General features: G+C 40.9%; 1 protein-coding gene across 1 annotated transcript in view; it reads left to right on the forward strand.

The window, feature by feature from the left end:
* Nucleotides 1-15,891, forward strand: part of LOC135304222 (uncharacterized) — a 123,690-nt gene that overhangs the window by 97,036 nt on the left and 10,763 nt on the right. Inside the window, exon 4 of the mRNA XM_064426801.1 lies at nt 11,210-11,278. Coding sequence (XP_064282871.1) covers nt 11,210-11,278 — 69 coding nt within the window. The remainder of the gene's footprint in view (nt 1-11,209; nt 11,279-15,891) is intronic.

A 15,891-nucleotide genomic window follows, 5' to 3' on the forward strand; every position in this document is an offset into this window, starting at 1 on the left:
CCAGAACTGCCAAGGGACAAAGAGATTTGCCATTGTCAGACAGGGGAACAGGAGCTGGCCTGCAGTGCAAACAGTGCCGTCTGCTTCCGCTGGGCTGGGTGTCCTGCCCCTCTCTGCTCCTGCTTCCAGGAACCTGCTCCAGAGTCTGACACAGCTGTGAGCACCTCTGCAAAGCCAGCACTGCAGCAGTTGGCTCTGCTGAGAGCTGTTGTAACCCTGCCCCTTCCCAGGATGATCTTACTCTAAGCTGCTTTCATCCAACAGGTGAGCTATCTTGGCCAGCTGAAAGGGGTGGAAAGGGCCAGCACTTCTTTGGCTGCCCCCCACCTATCACTGCTCTGGTGCTTGGTCCCAGCAGTTTGCTGAAGGAGAATTTGGGATAGGTGTAGTGTTTTGCAGTTAATACATTGTGGCTGCTATGGCATTCCCATAACTCACAAAGCAGTGATACGGAAGTGATGCTGTTTATATTGGTTGTGCATTTCTTTGGTGGAGGGATTGTGGGATGAAACCAATGTGACTGTGGTGACAAAGAGAGGGCAGCTGTACAGCTACAAAGCTGTACTTTGTATCTGAGGTGTAGGTTATAAATGCAAATAAGTTGTTCATTATGAAATTAATAAACATTGCATGTATATTACTAATCCTTAACACCACCTCCTATTGTGTAAAAACAATAATAGTTTCTTTATCAAAAGAGTTGTTAATAATGCTTGGATCCTGAAAGCAAAGATGCAGAGGTGGGAGCTGTATGCATTTATTCTTTCATAGCAATTATTTAAAGTAAAACATTTCTACCCTCATAAGTACTCCTTTGCAGCAGGTTCCTGGTTTGCTGGTGTAATAGTCAGATTGGATAATGACAGCATAGACAATAAGATGAGAAAATGAACTGAAAAAGAGACTGTTGGCTGTGCAGAGACACTGGCTGGAAATCTCACCAACCATAAACCACATTTGTAGTATCATGGCTTCCATCCAGGGTGGACAGCATCTGCTTTGGAAAGCCAATTGGAGGCTCACTGGTGGTGAGCACAAAGTTTGCTCTCTGCATTAGTTACTAGCAGATAAGATAGCTTGAATCCAGGCTCTGGATTCACTCTGAACATCCTTAAGATGAGAATTCACTGAGTACTTGCTTTTTTAATGACTCCCAGCAGCCTTTCCTGGGAGCCATGTGACAAAGTACCAGAGGGCTGGGCTTTGATTTCAGTAGCTTCATTATGGAGTTGTGCTTATCTCTTAAAATGGATCCTTTCAAAATGTAGTTTGAGTTTGCTGGGGATAGTGAAGAAAAAGAGCTGATTTAAGGAAAATTGAATGGGGGAAGTGTCACATGTTTTGCAGTGTTGAGATTCCAGGCATCCTTGCTGTGAAAAATGAGAGTTTAATTACCCAGGTTTTGTGTGGGTTTGCTGAGTTGCTTTAGTTTGTTTGTCCTCTGTCAGTCTCTACTAATGCTATTATTTACTTTCACTAAAGAGAAAAAATTAATTCAGTGATCTCTGTTGCTCAGTGTCTGCCGGGAATACTGGTACTGAGTTGTATCACTGCAAATATTGGTATGTTCTTGCTTGTACTGTTGGCAGAAACACTGGGGAGAGTCAAACAGCCTAACTCAATATTGATTACATATCTTCTACTTTCTTTTGACAAAAGTCATTGCATGGTTCTGCCTCAATGTGGTCTTCTGTGAGCTGCAAGGAGCAGATCACATCATAGTTGAACTGGGCTAGTTCAGTCCATGTGATATGTGCCATAGAACTTTATGGAGTACTTCCATTTTCCTGGATTCCAGGCAATTTCCCTGCCTAACACGTGTTTTGGGGCATCAGAACATCTTTGATTAGACAGTTTCTAAATAGCAGCATTTGTTACACCTGTCACTTGATTTTTGTCCCAGTAGATCATGTGTGTCCCTGTGTATCCCTGCATATCTGTAGCACCAATACAGGGAATTTGGGGCATGTTTTCAGCATGGCAGCCAGGCTTGCGCAGACTGGCACAGCCCATCAGCCCTCTGTTTAGCCTCTACTCACAGTTAAACACTGGAATTAGCAGCTTTTTATCCTTCTCACCCCCTTTCCTGAACTGATTCCTTAATGCTGTACACAAAGCAGTCCTGCACAGCACTGCCATTAAGTCGCTGCCTAGCTGAATAAATTACAGGTGCCTGCTGCTAAAAAGGAAGATGATGCTTTTCTTTCTCTACGTGGTTCTTGTTCTCTTCCTCATGTTTTCTTGATTTTCTCAAGTCATCCTGTTTTGTTTGCTGTTGGCAAGTAAATCACTGAGAGATGCAGAAAGCAAAAGAGCAGAGGAAATGCCCGGTGCATACTGAGAAGCAAATATTCCAGTCTTTCAAGCATGGATAAATGGAAAGAGGTGGATATAGATGGTGATGAATTTAAACATGTACTTGTTTATTACTCTGTCTTCCATGTCTGGATCTCTGGCTGTTGAGGAGAGGGTGAGACAAAGAAACACTTGATTTTTGGCATCCCTAAAATGAATTGGCAAGATGAGATCAGAGAATTGTATAGGTTGGAGAGGACTTGCAGAGGTCACCTAGTCCATCCTGCTGACCAGCCTGAATCCCATCTGATCAAGTTGCTCAAGGCCATGCACAGGACACTTTCCAGTATCTCCAAGGATAAAAGTCCAGCAGACTCTCTGGATTTCTGTATCAGTGCTTCACTTCCCTGAAAATAAAAAGTTTTCTCCCCCATATAAGGCTGTAATATCCCATGCTGCAGCTCTGGTTGATGCTTCCCTTCCTCCTTGTGTCCCTTTGAGGACAGTCTGTGTCCCCTCCCATCAGGCAGTAGCAGGTAGTGGGTAGGTCTCCCTGTAGCCCTCTCTTCTCATGATTGAGCAAACACAGAGCACTCACCTTCTCCTCCTGTGTTCCAGCTCCTCAATTGGCTCTGGAATGGAGCCTGTGCTACTCCTGACATCATGTCTACAGGATAAACTCTTTTCTATGCTGCATCCCATGAGTACCCTGAGACTGGTTTCTCTTTTCATGTCACCTGACCTTAATTTCTTTCCTTTTTCAAACTTTTTGCATGACATCTCCAAAACAGTAGCATTTTCAAGCTATAACTTTCATCATCGTATGGTATGATGTTACCAAACTCTTATGTGTGATAGTAGAAAAGAAAAAAAGCAACTGTTAAGTCTTAACTCAGTTGCTTTTATCTCTCATCGTGTTAATTTTTACAACTATACTCATCCAGCAAGACTTGATCCTGACTTCTTTTCTTGAAGAACTTAAAATGTGTTGTCCAGTGTGAAATTAAATATTCTGCAGTCAAATGCAAACATCCAACCCAAAAAGGTAGATGCTCCACGTCCAGTACCTATGTGTAAGTCATATTAAGTTAGCAAATGAAGTGGAAAAATGGCTCATAAATAGTTTATTCTGCTGCTTCCCTGTTTTTTTATATTAGGTTGCCCCTGGTATTTCAAGAGTTTCTATCCAGGTATTGTATACTCTCACAGCAAATCCAAACACAGTTTAGCAGGGCAAAGCGGCTCAGTGCCCAGAGCCTGCTTTTAACCTCTGCAAAGGCCCTTGTCTTTCTCAGCAGCACTGAGTGTGGTGTAGATATCCAACATTTCCTAGCTACAGGAGAAAAAAGAAAATTTCAAGATAGAATTTCTGAATCTTAGTGAATTGGGTGTAACAAATACTGGCCTAAAGAAGATCAGATTGTAAAGATCCTAAGAAGCAGGATCAGACATGTTTTAACACCCAGGTTAATGAGCAGAGAGCTATGGCACTTGATGAATTCTCACATAATTTTTAAAGGTATCTACTATCTCCCAGCTGAAAATTCACACAGTTATTCTGTATATATGTTCTAAAAACACTGTGACCATTAAATATTGTCTAATATATGTATAAATTCTGCATGGCTAATGTAGACTTTGGACGATTAATTTCTTCTTACAAGTATATTTGAGAATTCCTCTAGAGTAATCCACCAACTCATCAAGGAACTATTGCGTATAAGTTAAAGCAAATAGTATGTCAAGAGATTGACAACTTGATTTTATGTTGTTATTTCTCAGTGACTGAAGAAATTGGATCTGTCTCTCCATCCCTAAAATAAAGTAATCCCAACACAATATTGAAGCACTTGTGAAGAGCTGTTGCTCATAGCATGATGCTCCTCTTGGAACTTCAAATAATGTGCATCCCTTTACAAGGTGCATGAATAAAATATTAGACAGGTAGAGTTTGTGACCTAGTTAAAAGTTATGTGCATGATCTCTTCTCCTTGGTTGAACCAAGGAATCATCTGGAGTGGGGGATATCTTTACGTACAACAAACCTTATCTGAGGTTTTGGTTTTCTTCCTTTTAGTGAAAGGGTCAGTTAATGAATATGTGCACTTTTGATTTAGGGCTGAGCTTAAAATAGCTAGACATCTGAAAACTTAATATGCACAGTGAAATTTAATTAGGCAACTGCATAAAATCAAAGGGATTCTTTTGTAGACAGGAAGCAAGAATCCCCTTTTGGTACTTCCAGCACATATGCAGCTAAGTCCTGTTTTCATCTCCTCCTCTTCAGCAAGAGGTGTCAATAATAGATGTGTATGATCTGCTGCCAAGGGTGATGGGCCAGGGATGTGAGGAGGAATGGACTATATTCCTTCCACCTTGCATGGTGCCTTCGTCAAGTAGCTAAAGTGCACAAAGTCTAATATTTCAAAAGGCAGTCTTCATCTTTGTATGTTCCAATTTGATTTGCTAAATTTGGTCTCCACAAACACCAAGCACCTATTTCATGGACACTGTTTGACTTTTGGATGCTAAGTACCTCTTGAAAGTATAAACAATATTTCTGAATTTAGCCTTAACTTAGCATTTCCCTGAAAGATACAAGCCTAGCTTTTTCAGTACCTGAATTCATCTTTCTTTTTTTGGTAAAAATTACAAAAAAAAGTATATCTGTTTCTAAAAACCTTTTTATATCTATAATGTGGACTGACTGTTGGGAAAGATGGTAAGCTTCAAATGTGCTCCAGTTGTATCTCTCCAATTTAAGTTATTTATTTCAAAAAATTGGTTTTCTTTCTTGGTAGGTTAGGCAATACCAAATAAAATGTTTGTCAACAAATCTGTTGAATGTTAACTCTCAGAATGAGAGGCTACCTGCAATATTTGTAAATCATAATTATGTGAGACTCATAAAAAAAAGCCAACAAAACACAGAATCACAGAATAAACTAGGTTAGAAAAGAGACCAATACAAAAAACCACCATGCAAGTGAAGAAATAGAAGATTCCATTAAGGGAAACACCAGGTACACTTTCTGAGCAAGATCACTGACACATCCAAATATGAATATTTCATATACATCATGACACTTTTAAAATCACTTTTTTCTGGCAGTTTACCAAAACCAGCAAAATTTCCCAATGTTTCATTCAGGCAAAGGTCAGTGATGAATTGAATTTCATTCTCTTAAACATTTCCATTTCTTTTTTGTGACTGTGTCACTGCCTTGATTGTTTGAGGTTTTGTTTTGTTTTTCCCTTCTATTACTTTTTTTTCCCAAAAAGCGGTGAGATTAATATTTTTGCAAAGAAAGATGTTTAGGAGGTGTTTTAACTTTTTTTTTTTTTTTTTTACTCATGGAAAACATGTTGGAAGGAAGCTTTTCTGTGTCGTGCAACTTGTGGCTCCCACCTCCTGATGAATTTAATGCACTGTGTGCTCCTCAGCAGAGCATGGGCAGCAGCTTGGAGCTCCCTCTGCATTCATTTACAGCCTGGCCAGCTTGGGCACAGGGCATTCCTCTCTGTGTGTCTGCACATGTTGGTGTGTGGTGTCCTAATTCAGATTTGTAGTCATCCAGGTAGTTCAAATAAAGTTTCGTGTGTGGTTTTCACTTTTCCTGTTGTGGTGTTTCAATTATTTTAGTGTTCAAGGATGAGACTTCTCTGACCTTGTATGAAGGCAAAAAGGAGAGCAGCTGTAGAAAGTATATTTAGGTAATTTTTTAGTTTTTCATAAGATGCATTTAGTTGGCATGATGTTGCCTATCTGAAAATTGTTTTATAATAATTTCATCCCATTTTTTTCAGTTTCCATCAGCAAGGCAAAACAGTCTTTGCTTTAATTATTCTTCATTAAGATTCATATCTCTGAGATTAAACTGATAAGTTTTGGCAATCCTCAGGTTGTGGTTGTCTAAAGAGGAGTCAGGCTGAGGAATAAAACTCCCTGTTTTCCAGCAAGGAAAAGTAGGAAAAATCAACTATACTCCCTGAGTCCTCACTACAGTGCCTGCATGCTTACCCCAGGCACGGGGCACACCATGCTTTTGAGTTAAGAGATGCTGAAGAAGATACATCCTTGACAATGCCTTTGAGAGTTTGTTATGAGATGTGTCCCTCTGCTGATAATATCCAGGGACAGATGTCTCTTCCATTCTTCAGATGTATCTCAAACAAGAAATCCAGATGTTAGGCTGGCCTCTTTCTCCATTTTAAAATCCTCACTGGGCTCTTGCTTACATGGCAAACACTTTGGCCATTCCTTCCTCTGGGGTTTTTCAATTTTAAATATGCAATGCCAGTCACAGGACTCTGAGTTTTGTTTTTCTCATATCATGGGTGCTTTTTATTTCAAGAATATTGAACTGGCAAGGGACCAACTAAAGGGATCCCTGGTAGAACAAGGTGGAGTTTTCTGTAGTTTTGTATGTTATGTTCATGTTTCAATGACTCTTAGTTCTAAAGGTCTCAACCTCATTGTGAAGATATTATTTAATGAGTCTTCTAAATGTGTTGTATTACTGGAGTGGCCTGGCACCACAAATGACAGGAGAGTTTCTGTTCTGCCAGTACCCGGCCTGGGTGTGGCTGTCCCCAAGTCAGTCAGTCTGTCTTGAAAAGGAGCATCACTCCTGCCTGAACAATTTGCATATCTTTTTGCCTACCAAATGGTCAAAAAAAAAATCTAAAAAATGGTAAAAATTATTGGAATTTATCTAGTTACAAACTTAACTGTAGATGCACAGATCTCCTCATATATTGGTTGTTAAAATTTTCCACTTGACCTTGATTTCAGCAGCAAAAAAATTTCCTGTTGAAATCAGGATAATGAGCCATTGCAGTATGCCAGCTGCCCAGCCATTGTGGACTGTTTTTCTAGGCATCCCAGGAGGATTTTTTTTTGAAAGAAATTTGAATGAGTGTGGGATTTTATAGAGCAAAAAGCTACAGAAAAATATCAGTTCAGAGGTGAAAGTGGTAGGCTCACACCCATATAATTAAATTAGTTAATATTTTTTTGCAGTCTGAGTCTAGCCCAGAATTTCTTATCTTGGTTTGGGTGCTCCCTGTCTAGGTGAGGCTTTTTCTGCCCTTAGAGAGGAGATTAAATCTTAGCTGAAGCTCAGAAGGGAAACCAGCTTTGTGTGTGCCATTCAGTGTTGTGATTTTTTTATGATTTTGACAAGTCTGATATTAGCTGTTCTGGATCTCAGATGGTTTAGAGTATTTTTTGTTTTTTCTTTCTCTCTCTTTCTTTTCTCTCTTTTTTTTACCTCCAAAGAGAACTGAAAAGATAAGGACAGTTGCTTTAAATATTCATGTTGAGGCCATTTCCACCAGTCTAGTAGGAGCCTGTGACCAATCAGTTCTCTGCACATATCTCAGCTACTGTGTGTTTGGCACTACATCATCATATCTATTATTGATTTTTAAGAGAAGTACTCTGGGGGCACCTAATGTTCCTAGGAGAAAGTATTGCAGAGATCAGTCTTTCCTGTTGGAGTGAACCAGGCTGGATGGGGCTTTGAGCCAGCTTGGTCTAGTGGAAGGTGTCCCTGGCCATGGTGGGGATGATGGAACCAAATGAGCTTTAAGGTCCCTTTGAACCCAAACGCTTCTCTGATTCTGTGATACAAATCTGCTTGCACAGGCCTTGTTAAGTTACTTAAAGGAAAAAAAATACCTAAGAAAGGTTGTCAGTGAGGAAGGAATGGAATGGTGACTGCACACCATGGCAGCTGTGCCCCACTGTGCCTGCCTGCAGGAAGCAGGTCTGTCCATCACCAGGAAGAAGCACTGAGCTCTCAATGGTAAACATTTTCAAACTCTACTGTGCATCCAGCTGTACAGCAACATATACTGCTGTATTTTCATCTGAGTCATACAACTGCAGGAGAAATGAAATCCTGGGCCTCTAGGTCCAGGAAGAATGCAAGAAAGAATTAAAAAGTGCCTAAGAATCAACTATAGTGGCTGTCAGACATAAGTTGCCTTCTTGGAGGCCAAGCATTTGGTATTGGTTTATCACAAGTAGGTTGGTTCTTCCAATGCAGGGCTGGCCTGGTATTCTACTGCAAATTCCATGGAAGGAGTGGGACAAGAAGAGTCTGTTTATTTCTTGTCTATTTATAGTCTTCATATTTTCATGGAGAAAAACAAGTGCATGTAACTTGTTAGTGGCCTTTCTGGGTTCTTCTGCATTAGAACTGGGCCATTCAGGGAGGTAGCAGGAGTAACCGAAATTTGGGGACAGGGGTCTGTCATGGTGCTTGCTAAACACATAAGAATTGCACTTGCATGAGTAATTGGAACTTGAAAAATGTTCATGTGAGACCTCTTATGATAAACAGTATATTAAACTGGGAAAGGAGGATCTGGTGCTTTTAGCTATCCTGATAAGTCCTTGTTCATAAATTCTACTGAAATTTGTGCTGTATTCTTAATTTTCTCTACTTTTTCTTGCAGTTACATGTTAATGATTAAAAATACTCACTGTGGTGTATGTGGCCCTTCTCAGCTGTGTTAAGGGTGCTGTGTTGATTAAAAGATTTGTCTGAAATGTGTTGCTGAAGGGCACTATTTTGGACTGATAGAGTGCTACTGGACATCTATTACCAGAACAGTTCATCTGCTCAAACAGGGCAATTAGTACATAGTTCTGCCTTGGGCTGTTCATCCTGCATCTACCACTGCTGCCTGTCTGAGGCAGAAACATGTCCTACTGTCCTGCTGGCAGAGACATGAGTCCTCACAGAGGGTTGTCCACACTGCTGCTTCACAGTCCCATGCATGAGAATATTGTGTGTTACACTGCAGAACTTACACAGTCTGTAACTTAGTTCAGAACTTGGTCTGCCTCCACATTACTTATAAGCTTTATCCATTGACAGTTTTGTCAGTGCACACTGCTAAATAGCATCATTGGGGTTTTATTCCATGGCATGAGTGATGAAACCAGTCATGTGCTAAAAGTTCCACAGACCATTTACCTGTTTGAGTTTTGTATGTATATCTTCTTCAGTCATTTCTGTCCTGGGTCCAGAGCCAGGCTCAGTGAAGCCCATGTGGTGTGTGCTTTCCTGGTGGTTTCACAATTTAATGGAGACCCTTTGGGAAATCTTTGAGACCTAGAGCACTGTGTTTATTGTGGCACCAGAGGATTCTAGCAACTCACTGTATAGTAACTACTCCAGTATTAATACTTCCACTTTTTATTTCTGTGACCTCTTTATAAACACTTAGAAGATAAAATAGGCTATACATTCTTAACATAGTGTACACTGGTGTTCACTAAACAACATATTTCACTATATAGTTCACACTGACATATCATAAATGTGTTTGTTTGAATTACTACTATTGGAATAAACCACACGTATGTTAGTCATTATGTCTATATACTAGTATCATTTAGAAAGTAAAAGTGTATTCTTGCTGGTACAGGAAGATAAGAACTCCTTTGTGTGTGCACTTATGTGGTAACTGTGTTCTGGAGCTCTCTTACAAGCCATTATGATAGTGAGTCTTCCTCAGCTTGGCATTTCTCCCTTTCTGCTGGGTGTCACCAGCCACACAGCAGAGAGGAAAACTGCTCCTCTCCTTCCTCCATCACTGCCTTTTTTCCACATAAAAAGATGTGTAGAAAGCTGCATCCCACAGCAGAGGTGTTTTCCTCCCTAAGAAATACACTGACTTATTTTTACCTTACCTGTTGCATACACAAATGCTTAATTACAGGAAAATTTTATCAAAGTTTCAAAAGTATGTGCTTTTCTGTCAGCCAATTTATTATGAAGATACTTGCAATTATTTTTAGCAGGTGACACAAAATACAAAAGTTTGGATTTTTTTTTTCTATGTGGACTTTGATAACTGGTTTAAAGCTCCAAAAAGTAGGTAATATAATTTTGTGGAGAAAAAGGAGAAGGTGTTGCAAATTAAACGAAAGATGTATTGATTGACTAGACAGGAGTAGTGTTTTCTAAATACAATACTACCATGGTTTTAAAAAGTATTGTCTAAAATAAATGTTTTAGAAATGGGAAAGAGACTGAGAAAAAAAAAAGGCAAAATTTTTACATGTAGACATATAAAAATTAAAGTGGATTTTTTTGTGCTCTTTTGTTGTTAGCAAGGGACATATCCTGTTATCCCTCCCAGCCAGGGTGGTGTGAAAGGTTTTTGAGCACACAAATAATTTGCTCTTTGACCTTGACTTTGAGTATGGGAAAACAGATAATCGCTGTAGATTCCATATTTTCATGTCAAAATCAACCAGCAGCTGCCCTGAAATAACACTAACATTTACATATTGATATTTTTTCCTCAGTTACTTGTAAAGTAGCTGACATTGATTCCATGCCCTACTAAATTTTTATCATGGAAACATAGTTGTGGTATTTCTTTGCAGTATTTTCTCTCTTCTTTATTTGGAAATAGCCAAAAACACAAAAAAAAAGGAGATTGTTTATCTATAACAAGAACTTAAAAGGCACACTTTTTTTTTTTTGTCCTTCATCAGTGAATTAAAAATTGCATTTTGACCCTGTTTGCATTTATTCATTGATCCCCAGCACAGATGCATTTCATCTCACACATCAGATGCTGCGTCGTTCGCAAGCTTGTGGTCTAAGGCTTTCCTAATGACCTTTTAATTAGTTGTTATTACACAGCTCACAGGCTTCAGCCATGTTGATGTCATCATTTAGCTCACCTTTCATGTGAAATAGTCCCAATTGCTGCTGTGGCTGTCTTGTACTTCTCCTCCCTTCTCCTGGCATGGACTGGCCTTGGTGTCCTGTTTCCATGACCTTCAATACTGACATACAACACTGAAGTGTTACTGCTATTTTGTGTTTTGGGGTTTTTAATGCCTTCTTCATATATTCTTGTTTTGTCCTTTTTTTTTTTTCAGAATCCTCTGGAGCATTACATTCTCCCCTGTTTGGAGTGCAGACAAGAGTTTGGCATTCTGCTTTTACAGGTACCTTTTTAAATTAAAATGCACTTCTTTTTTCCCAGGGGTTGATAAAAACAGACAAATTCCAGAATGATTTTACTATGTCCTCCTCTGCTGTCTTGGGAGGTGTGTTGTGATAATGAGTTTCTCTTCCTCCACCTTTACTAGTCCATTGGATTGGCAGATTCATTAGTTGCAAGTATATAGTTGAATGCCATTTCAGAAAGATTCAGGCTTTCTCTTCTCTTGCTGGCCTCAGTCATGCAGCCATGTATGTGCTGCAGAATCCCTTTTGGAAGTACTCCAGTAGTTTCAGGCTTTTTCTCACCCTTTATTCCCAACCTGTACTTTGGTTACAGTCACTCCATTCAGTAAATTTGTTTTAGCTTTTACAATGGAGACCTCCAGTACAAGTGAACACTTCTTGCCTTAGTCCTCCAGAGCTTTTTATTTATTTCTGTTACTTACCTGACTCCTTTTTGGAAGTATTCCAGCAGTTCCAGGCTTTTTACCATCCTTTATTCCCAGCCTGTACTTTGGTTACTGTTTTTCCATTCAGTAGATTGTGTTAGCTTTTTGTAACAGAGACCTTCAGTGCAAACAAGCACTGGTAGCCTCAGCACTTCAGAGCTTATTTGGTTATTACTGCTGCTTTCCAAATACTGAGTCACATAGAATCAGAGAATGGCTGAGGTTGGAAGGGACCACAGTGGGTCATCTGGTTCAACCTCACTGCTTAAACAGCATCATCCTAAAGTACATGGCACAGAATTTTGTCCAGACAGTTCCTGAATATCTCCGGTGAGGGAGACTCTACATCCTTTCTGGGCAATCTGTTCCGGTGCTCGGTAAAGAAGTTCTGCTGGTACTTATCCTCCTATACAGGTGGAACTTTCTGTGGATCAGATTCTGCCTGTTGCCTCTTGTTCAGTTGCTTCACACCTCCAAGAAGAGCCTGGATCTTCTCTTGGCACCTTCCCTTCAGATACTGATAGACATTGATAAGGTCCCCTCTGTCATTTCTTCTCAAGGCTGAACAGGCACAACTCTCTCAGTCTTTCCTCATAAGAGAGATGCTCCAGTCCCTTAATCATCTTTATTGTCCTTTGCTGGACCTGCTCCAGGAGCTCCATGTCTCTCTTGTGCTGAGGAGCTCAGAACTGACACAGCACTCCAGATGTGGCCTCACCAGGACTGAGGAGAGGGGCAGGATTACCTCCCTTGATCTGCTGGCAATGTCCTTCCTAAGCCCAGGACACAGCTTTGGCCTCTTGGCCACAAGGACACACTGCTGGCTCATGGACAGATGTTGTCCACCAGCACACCCTGGTCCTTCTCTGTAGAGCTGCTTTCCAGAAGGTCAATGCCCAGCCTGTGCTGGTGCATGCAGTTGTTCCTCCCCAGGTGCAGGGCCCTACATTTGCCCTCGTTAAACTTAAGAAGATTCTTCTCTGTCCATCTCTCCAGACTGTCGAGGTCCTTCTGAAGGACCACACAGCCCTCTGCGGGATTGACCACTGCTCCCAGCTTGGTGTCATCAGTGAACTTGCTGAGGAGGCATCTGCCCTTTCATCCAAACCACTGATGGACAAGTTAAGCAGTACTGGGCCTAGTATAGAACTCTGGGGAACACCGTTGGTGACAGGCCTCTGACTAGACCCTGTGCCCCTGATAATGACCCTTGGGATCTGCTGTTTAACCTCTTCTCAATCCACCTCACTGTCCAGGCACCAGCCCACATTTCCTGAGTTTGCTTATGAGGATTTTGTGAAAGACAGGGTCAAAAGCCTTACTGAGTACTGAAGTCAAGGTAGGCAGTATCCACTGCTCTCCCTCCAAGCATCCCAGTAGTTGTTTCATCACAGGAGGCAATCAAGTTGGTCAAGCATGATTTGCTTTTAGTGATGTATTAAACTGATACTACTGCGGTAATAAACTGGTACTCCTGAGCACCTTCCCATCATCCATGTGGATAGAGATGGCCTCCAGAATGGGCCACTCCATCACCTTTCCAGGGAGGAAGGTGAGGCTGGCTGGCTGGTTCCCTGGTTCCCTGTATCCCCTTTCCTGCCCATTTTGAAAGCTGGAGTGCTTTTTTCCAGTCCTCAGGCACAAGTCCATGCACAACACTCTGAGCTTGATCTCAAGGTCTGAGCAGAAGATGAGCATTAAAGCTTAATATCTTTATTTTTGCCACTAAAGCTCCAAAACAAAAGATGTCAGGAATAATGGAAAGAGTAACTTCATCCTTGGTGAGTACTAGTAAACCTGCTGAAACCCACAAGGACAGGAGAGGACAGGAGCTGAACATGTGGCACTTCGTAACAGCGGTTGTAAAATTCTTGAAAGATTAATAAGGTACTTCTGGTATTTCACTGTAGCAAAGAAAAAAGTCAGTAATCAATGTCTGATGTGTCATGTGTCAAATTAGCAACACACTTCACTAATACTTAGTTTTAATTCTGCTCAGTAAAAGACATTTCATGTTCATCTGTTTCCAATCAGCATATTTGGCTCCAGAACATAAATTTGCATTGTGTGGGGTCTTAAATTAACAATTATCACTGCTGTTTTATTTCAAGACAAAATGTTAAGTCTGAGAGTACACATGGCTTATTTAAGGGTAAAAATCTGTTCCCAGAATGTGAAAATCATCTCAGAAGCCATTTCTATCGGCTGAGGAATTGGGAACTTGAAATTCCAGATATGTTTCAGACATAGTATGAAATTAAGGCAGCAAAACCATTTTAGCTGTGCCATGGACTGACACCAGGAACATTCTGTGTTAATTTTTATGATCAAAAGTTAACCTACACTAATTTTACAGTCACATTTCATATTTTTACCTCCCTCATGTCATGCTGCATGGGATTTATTTCTGCCATCTTAGAAATGGGATTCAATGTTTTGTGTTCATACAGATGCCCCAGTAGGTCTGTAGTTTTGTTGGAAATATATTGCTCATTTTGTCAACAGAAAAAATTGGATTTGTGATTTATGATGAAAGCAGCATTCGATACTGGCTGGGGTGACACAGCCAGCCTTCCCTTCACATTAACTTTTAAAGACTGCCTTGAAACCAGTCCAGATCAGTGATGAGCTGGAGCTGGGACTGAGGAACATCTTCAGTGGAGGGACTCAGTTCCCCAGCAGTGGTGGGGATGGTATGCTGGCAGAGCAGCTGGGCACCTTTATGAAGCAGGCATGAGCAGATAAAAAAGAGACACCATGTGTCCTCATTTGAGGTTTGGCACCTTGGTTTCCGTGTCCCATTATTTGTCTGCTTTAGGCATCTTAACTCTACCATGCAGGGTTAAGTAGTTTCAGTCAACTACTTAAAAACTTCACTGATACTCATCTCTTAATGAAGATAAAGCAGTAGTTACAAGATTGACATACCTATATCCAAATTCTGGGTTTGGGATAAATTTCTAATGTTACTTTGGGCAGCCAATATCAATTCTGTATTTAACTTCCAGTTTGGAGATTTTCTTTTGTTTACAGAAAAGGGGAAATCTGTTAGTGTGCCTGTGTATCACATATCTTAGATGAGAGTGGATATGTAGCAATCTTGGGGTGGTCTGATGCTCTCAGGGAGGGCAGGAATGGAGGAGTAGTTTAAGCAGACTTTCTAAGCAATAGTCTATGGCACCTGTGAGGACAGGGTGGGGAGCATCCCTAGTTCAGGACTCCCCAGGGACAAGCCTGTTGTGTATCTGGTCATGCAATCAGCACATGAAAGGGGTCTGAAGCATTGACAAAAAGAACTGGATTTACTGAGGAGTGCAGCAAACCTCAGCACTCATTCAATTGACTGGTCAGTATTTCTGGTTCCTGGATTTACTCCACTATGCATTTTCATCCTGAAAGTGCGTGATGCTCTGAGCCTGGTATCCCTCTGTGATATGCTCCTGCCAACCACCCCATGCCAGCTCCTTTGCCCCCAGCCTTCTAAGCTCAGCAGACAGAGTGCCCCAGGCACAGAGGCTGCAGGAGAGAAGATGTATGTCTCTCCTGCAAACCAAAAATGGTCTGGGTTAGCAGGAGCTTTGCTTCAGGAGGAGCTTCACTGAGAGCTTCACCTTTCTCCACAATGGCCTTATGCCAGCTCTGTTCCTTCTGCAGGATGTAGGAGCTGCAAGAGAGGAGATGAGGAAGAGAACTTGGGCTGTCTCTTCCTTTTCCCTATAATCCTTCTCTGTCCTTGTAATCTACTCCTGCTTCCCAACTCACTCTTCAGTGCCTCCTTCTCTATTCCCAACACCTTCTCCTCTCTACTCTTTGCTTGGTTAATAGCATTTCTCTTCTACCTCTTTGTGTCTTGTCATTTCTCACTTTTGTTTGTCTGTCCCTACACTCACAATTCCAGGTTTTGGGTTTCTTTGTTTGTTTGTTTTCTTGGAGTCCCTGCACTGCCTTCCTCTCTCCATTTAATTAAATGCAGTGGTCATGACTCAATACAGCTTTTGTTTTCCTTAAGATGGTGAGGATTTTATGGTTTCTTAAAATCAGAGGTCAGGAAGAATTTCCAGCATCATCATCTTAACTTCACCTAACCCCTCAGATAGGCAAAAACCATTCAAAAGAATCCGGACAGTCTGATTTCTAAAATGGGGCTTTTCAAGAATATTGTTTTC

This window comes from Passer domesticus, chromosome 1 (genome assembly GCF_036417665.1).
Source record: "Passer domesticus isolate bPasDom1 chromosome 1, bPasDom1.hap1, whole genome shotgun sequence".
NCBI lineage: Eukaryota > Metazoa > Chordata > Aves > Passeriformes > Passeridae > Passer > Passer domesticus.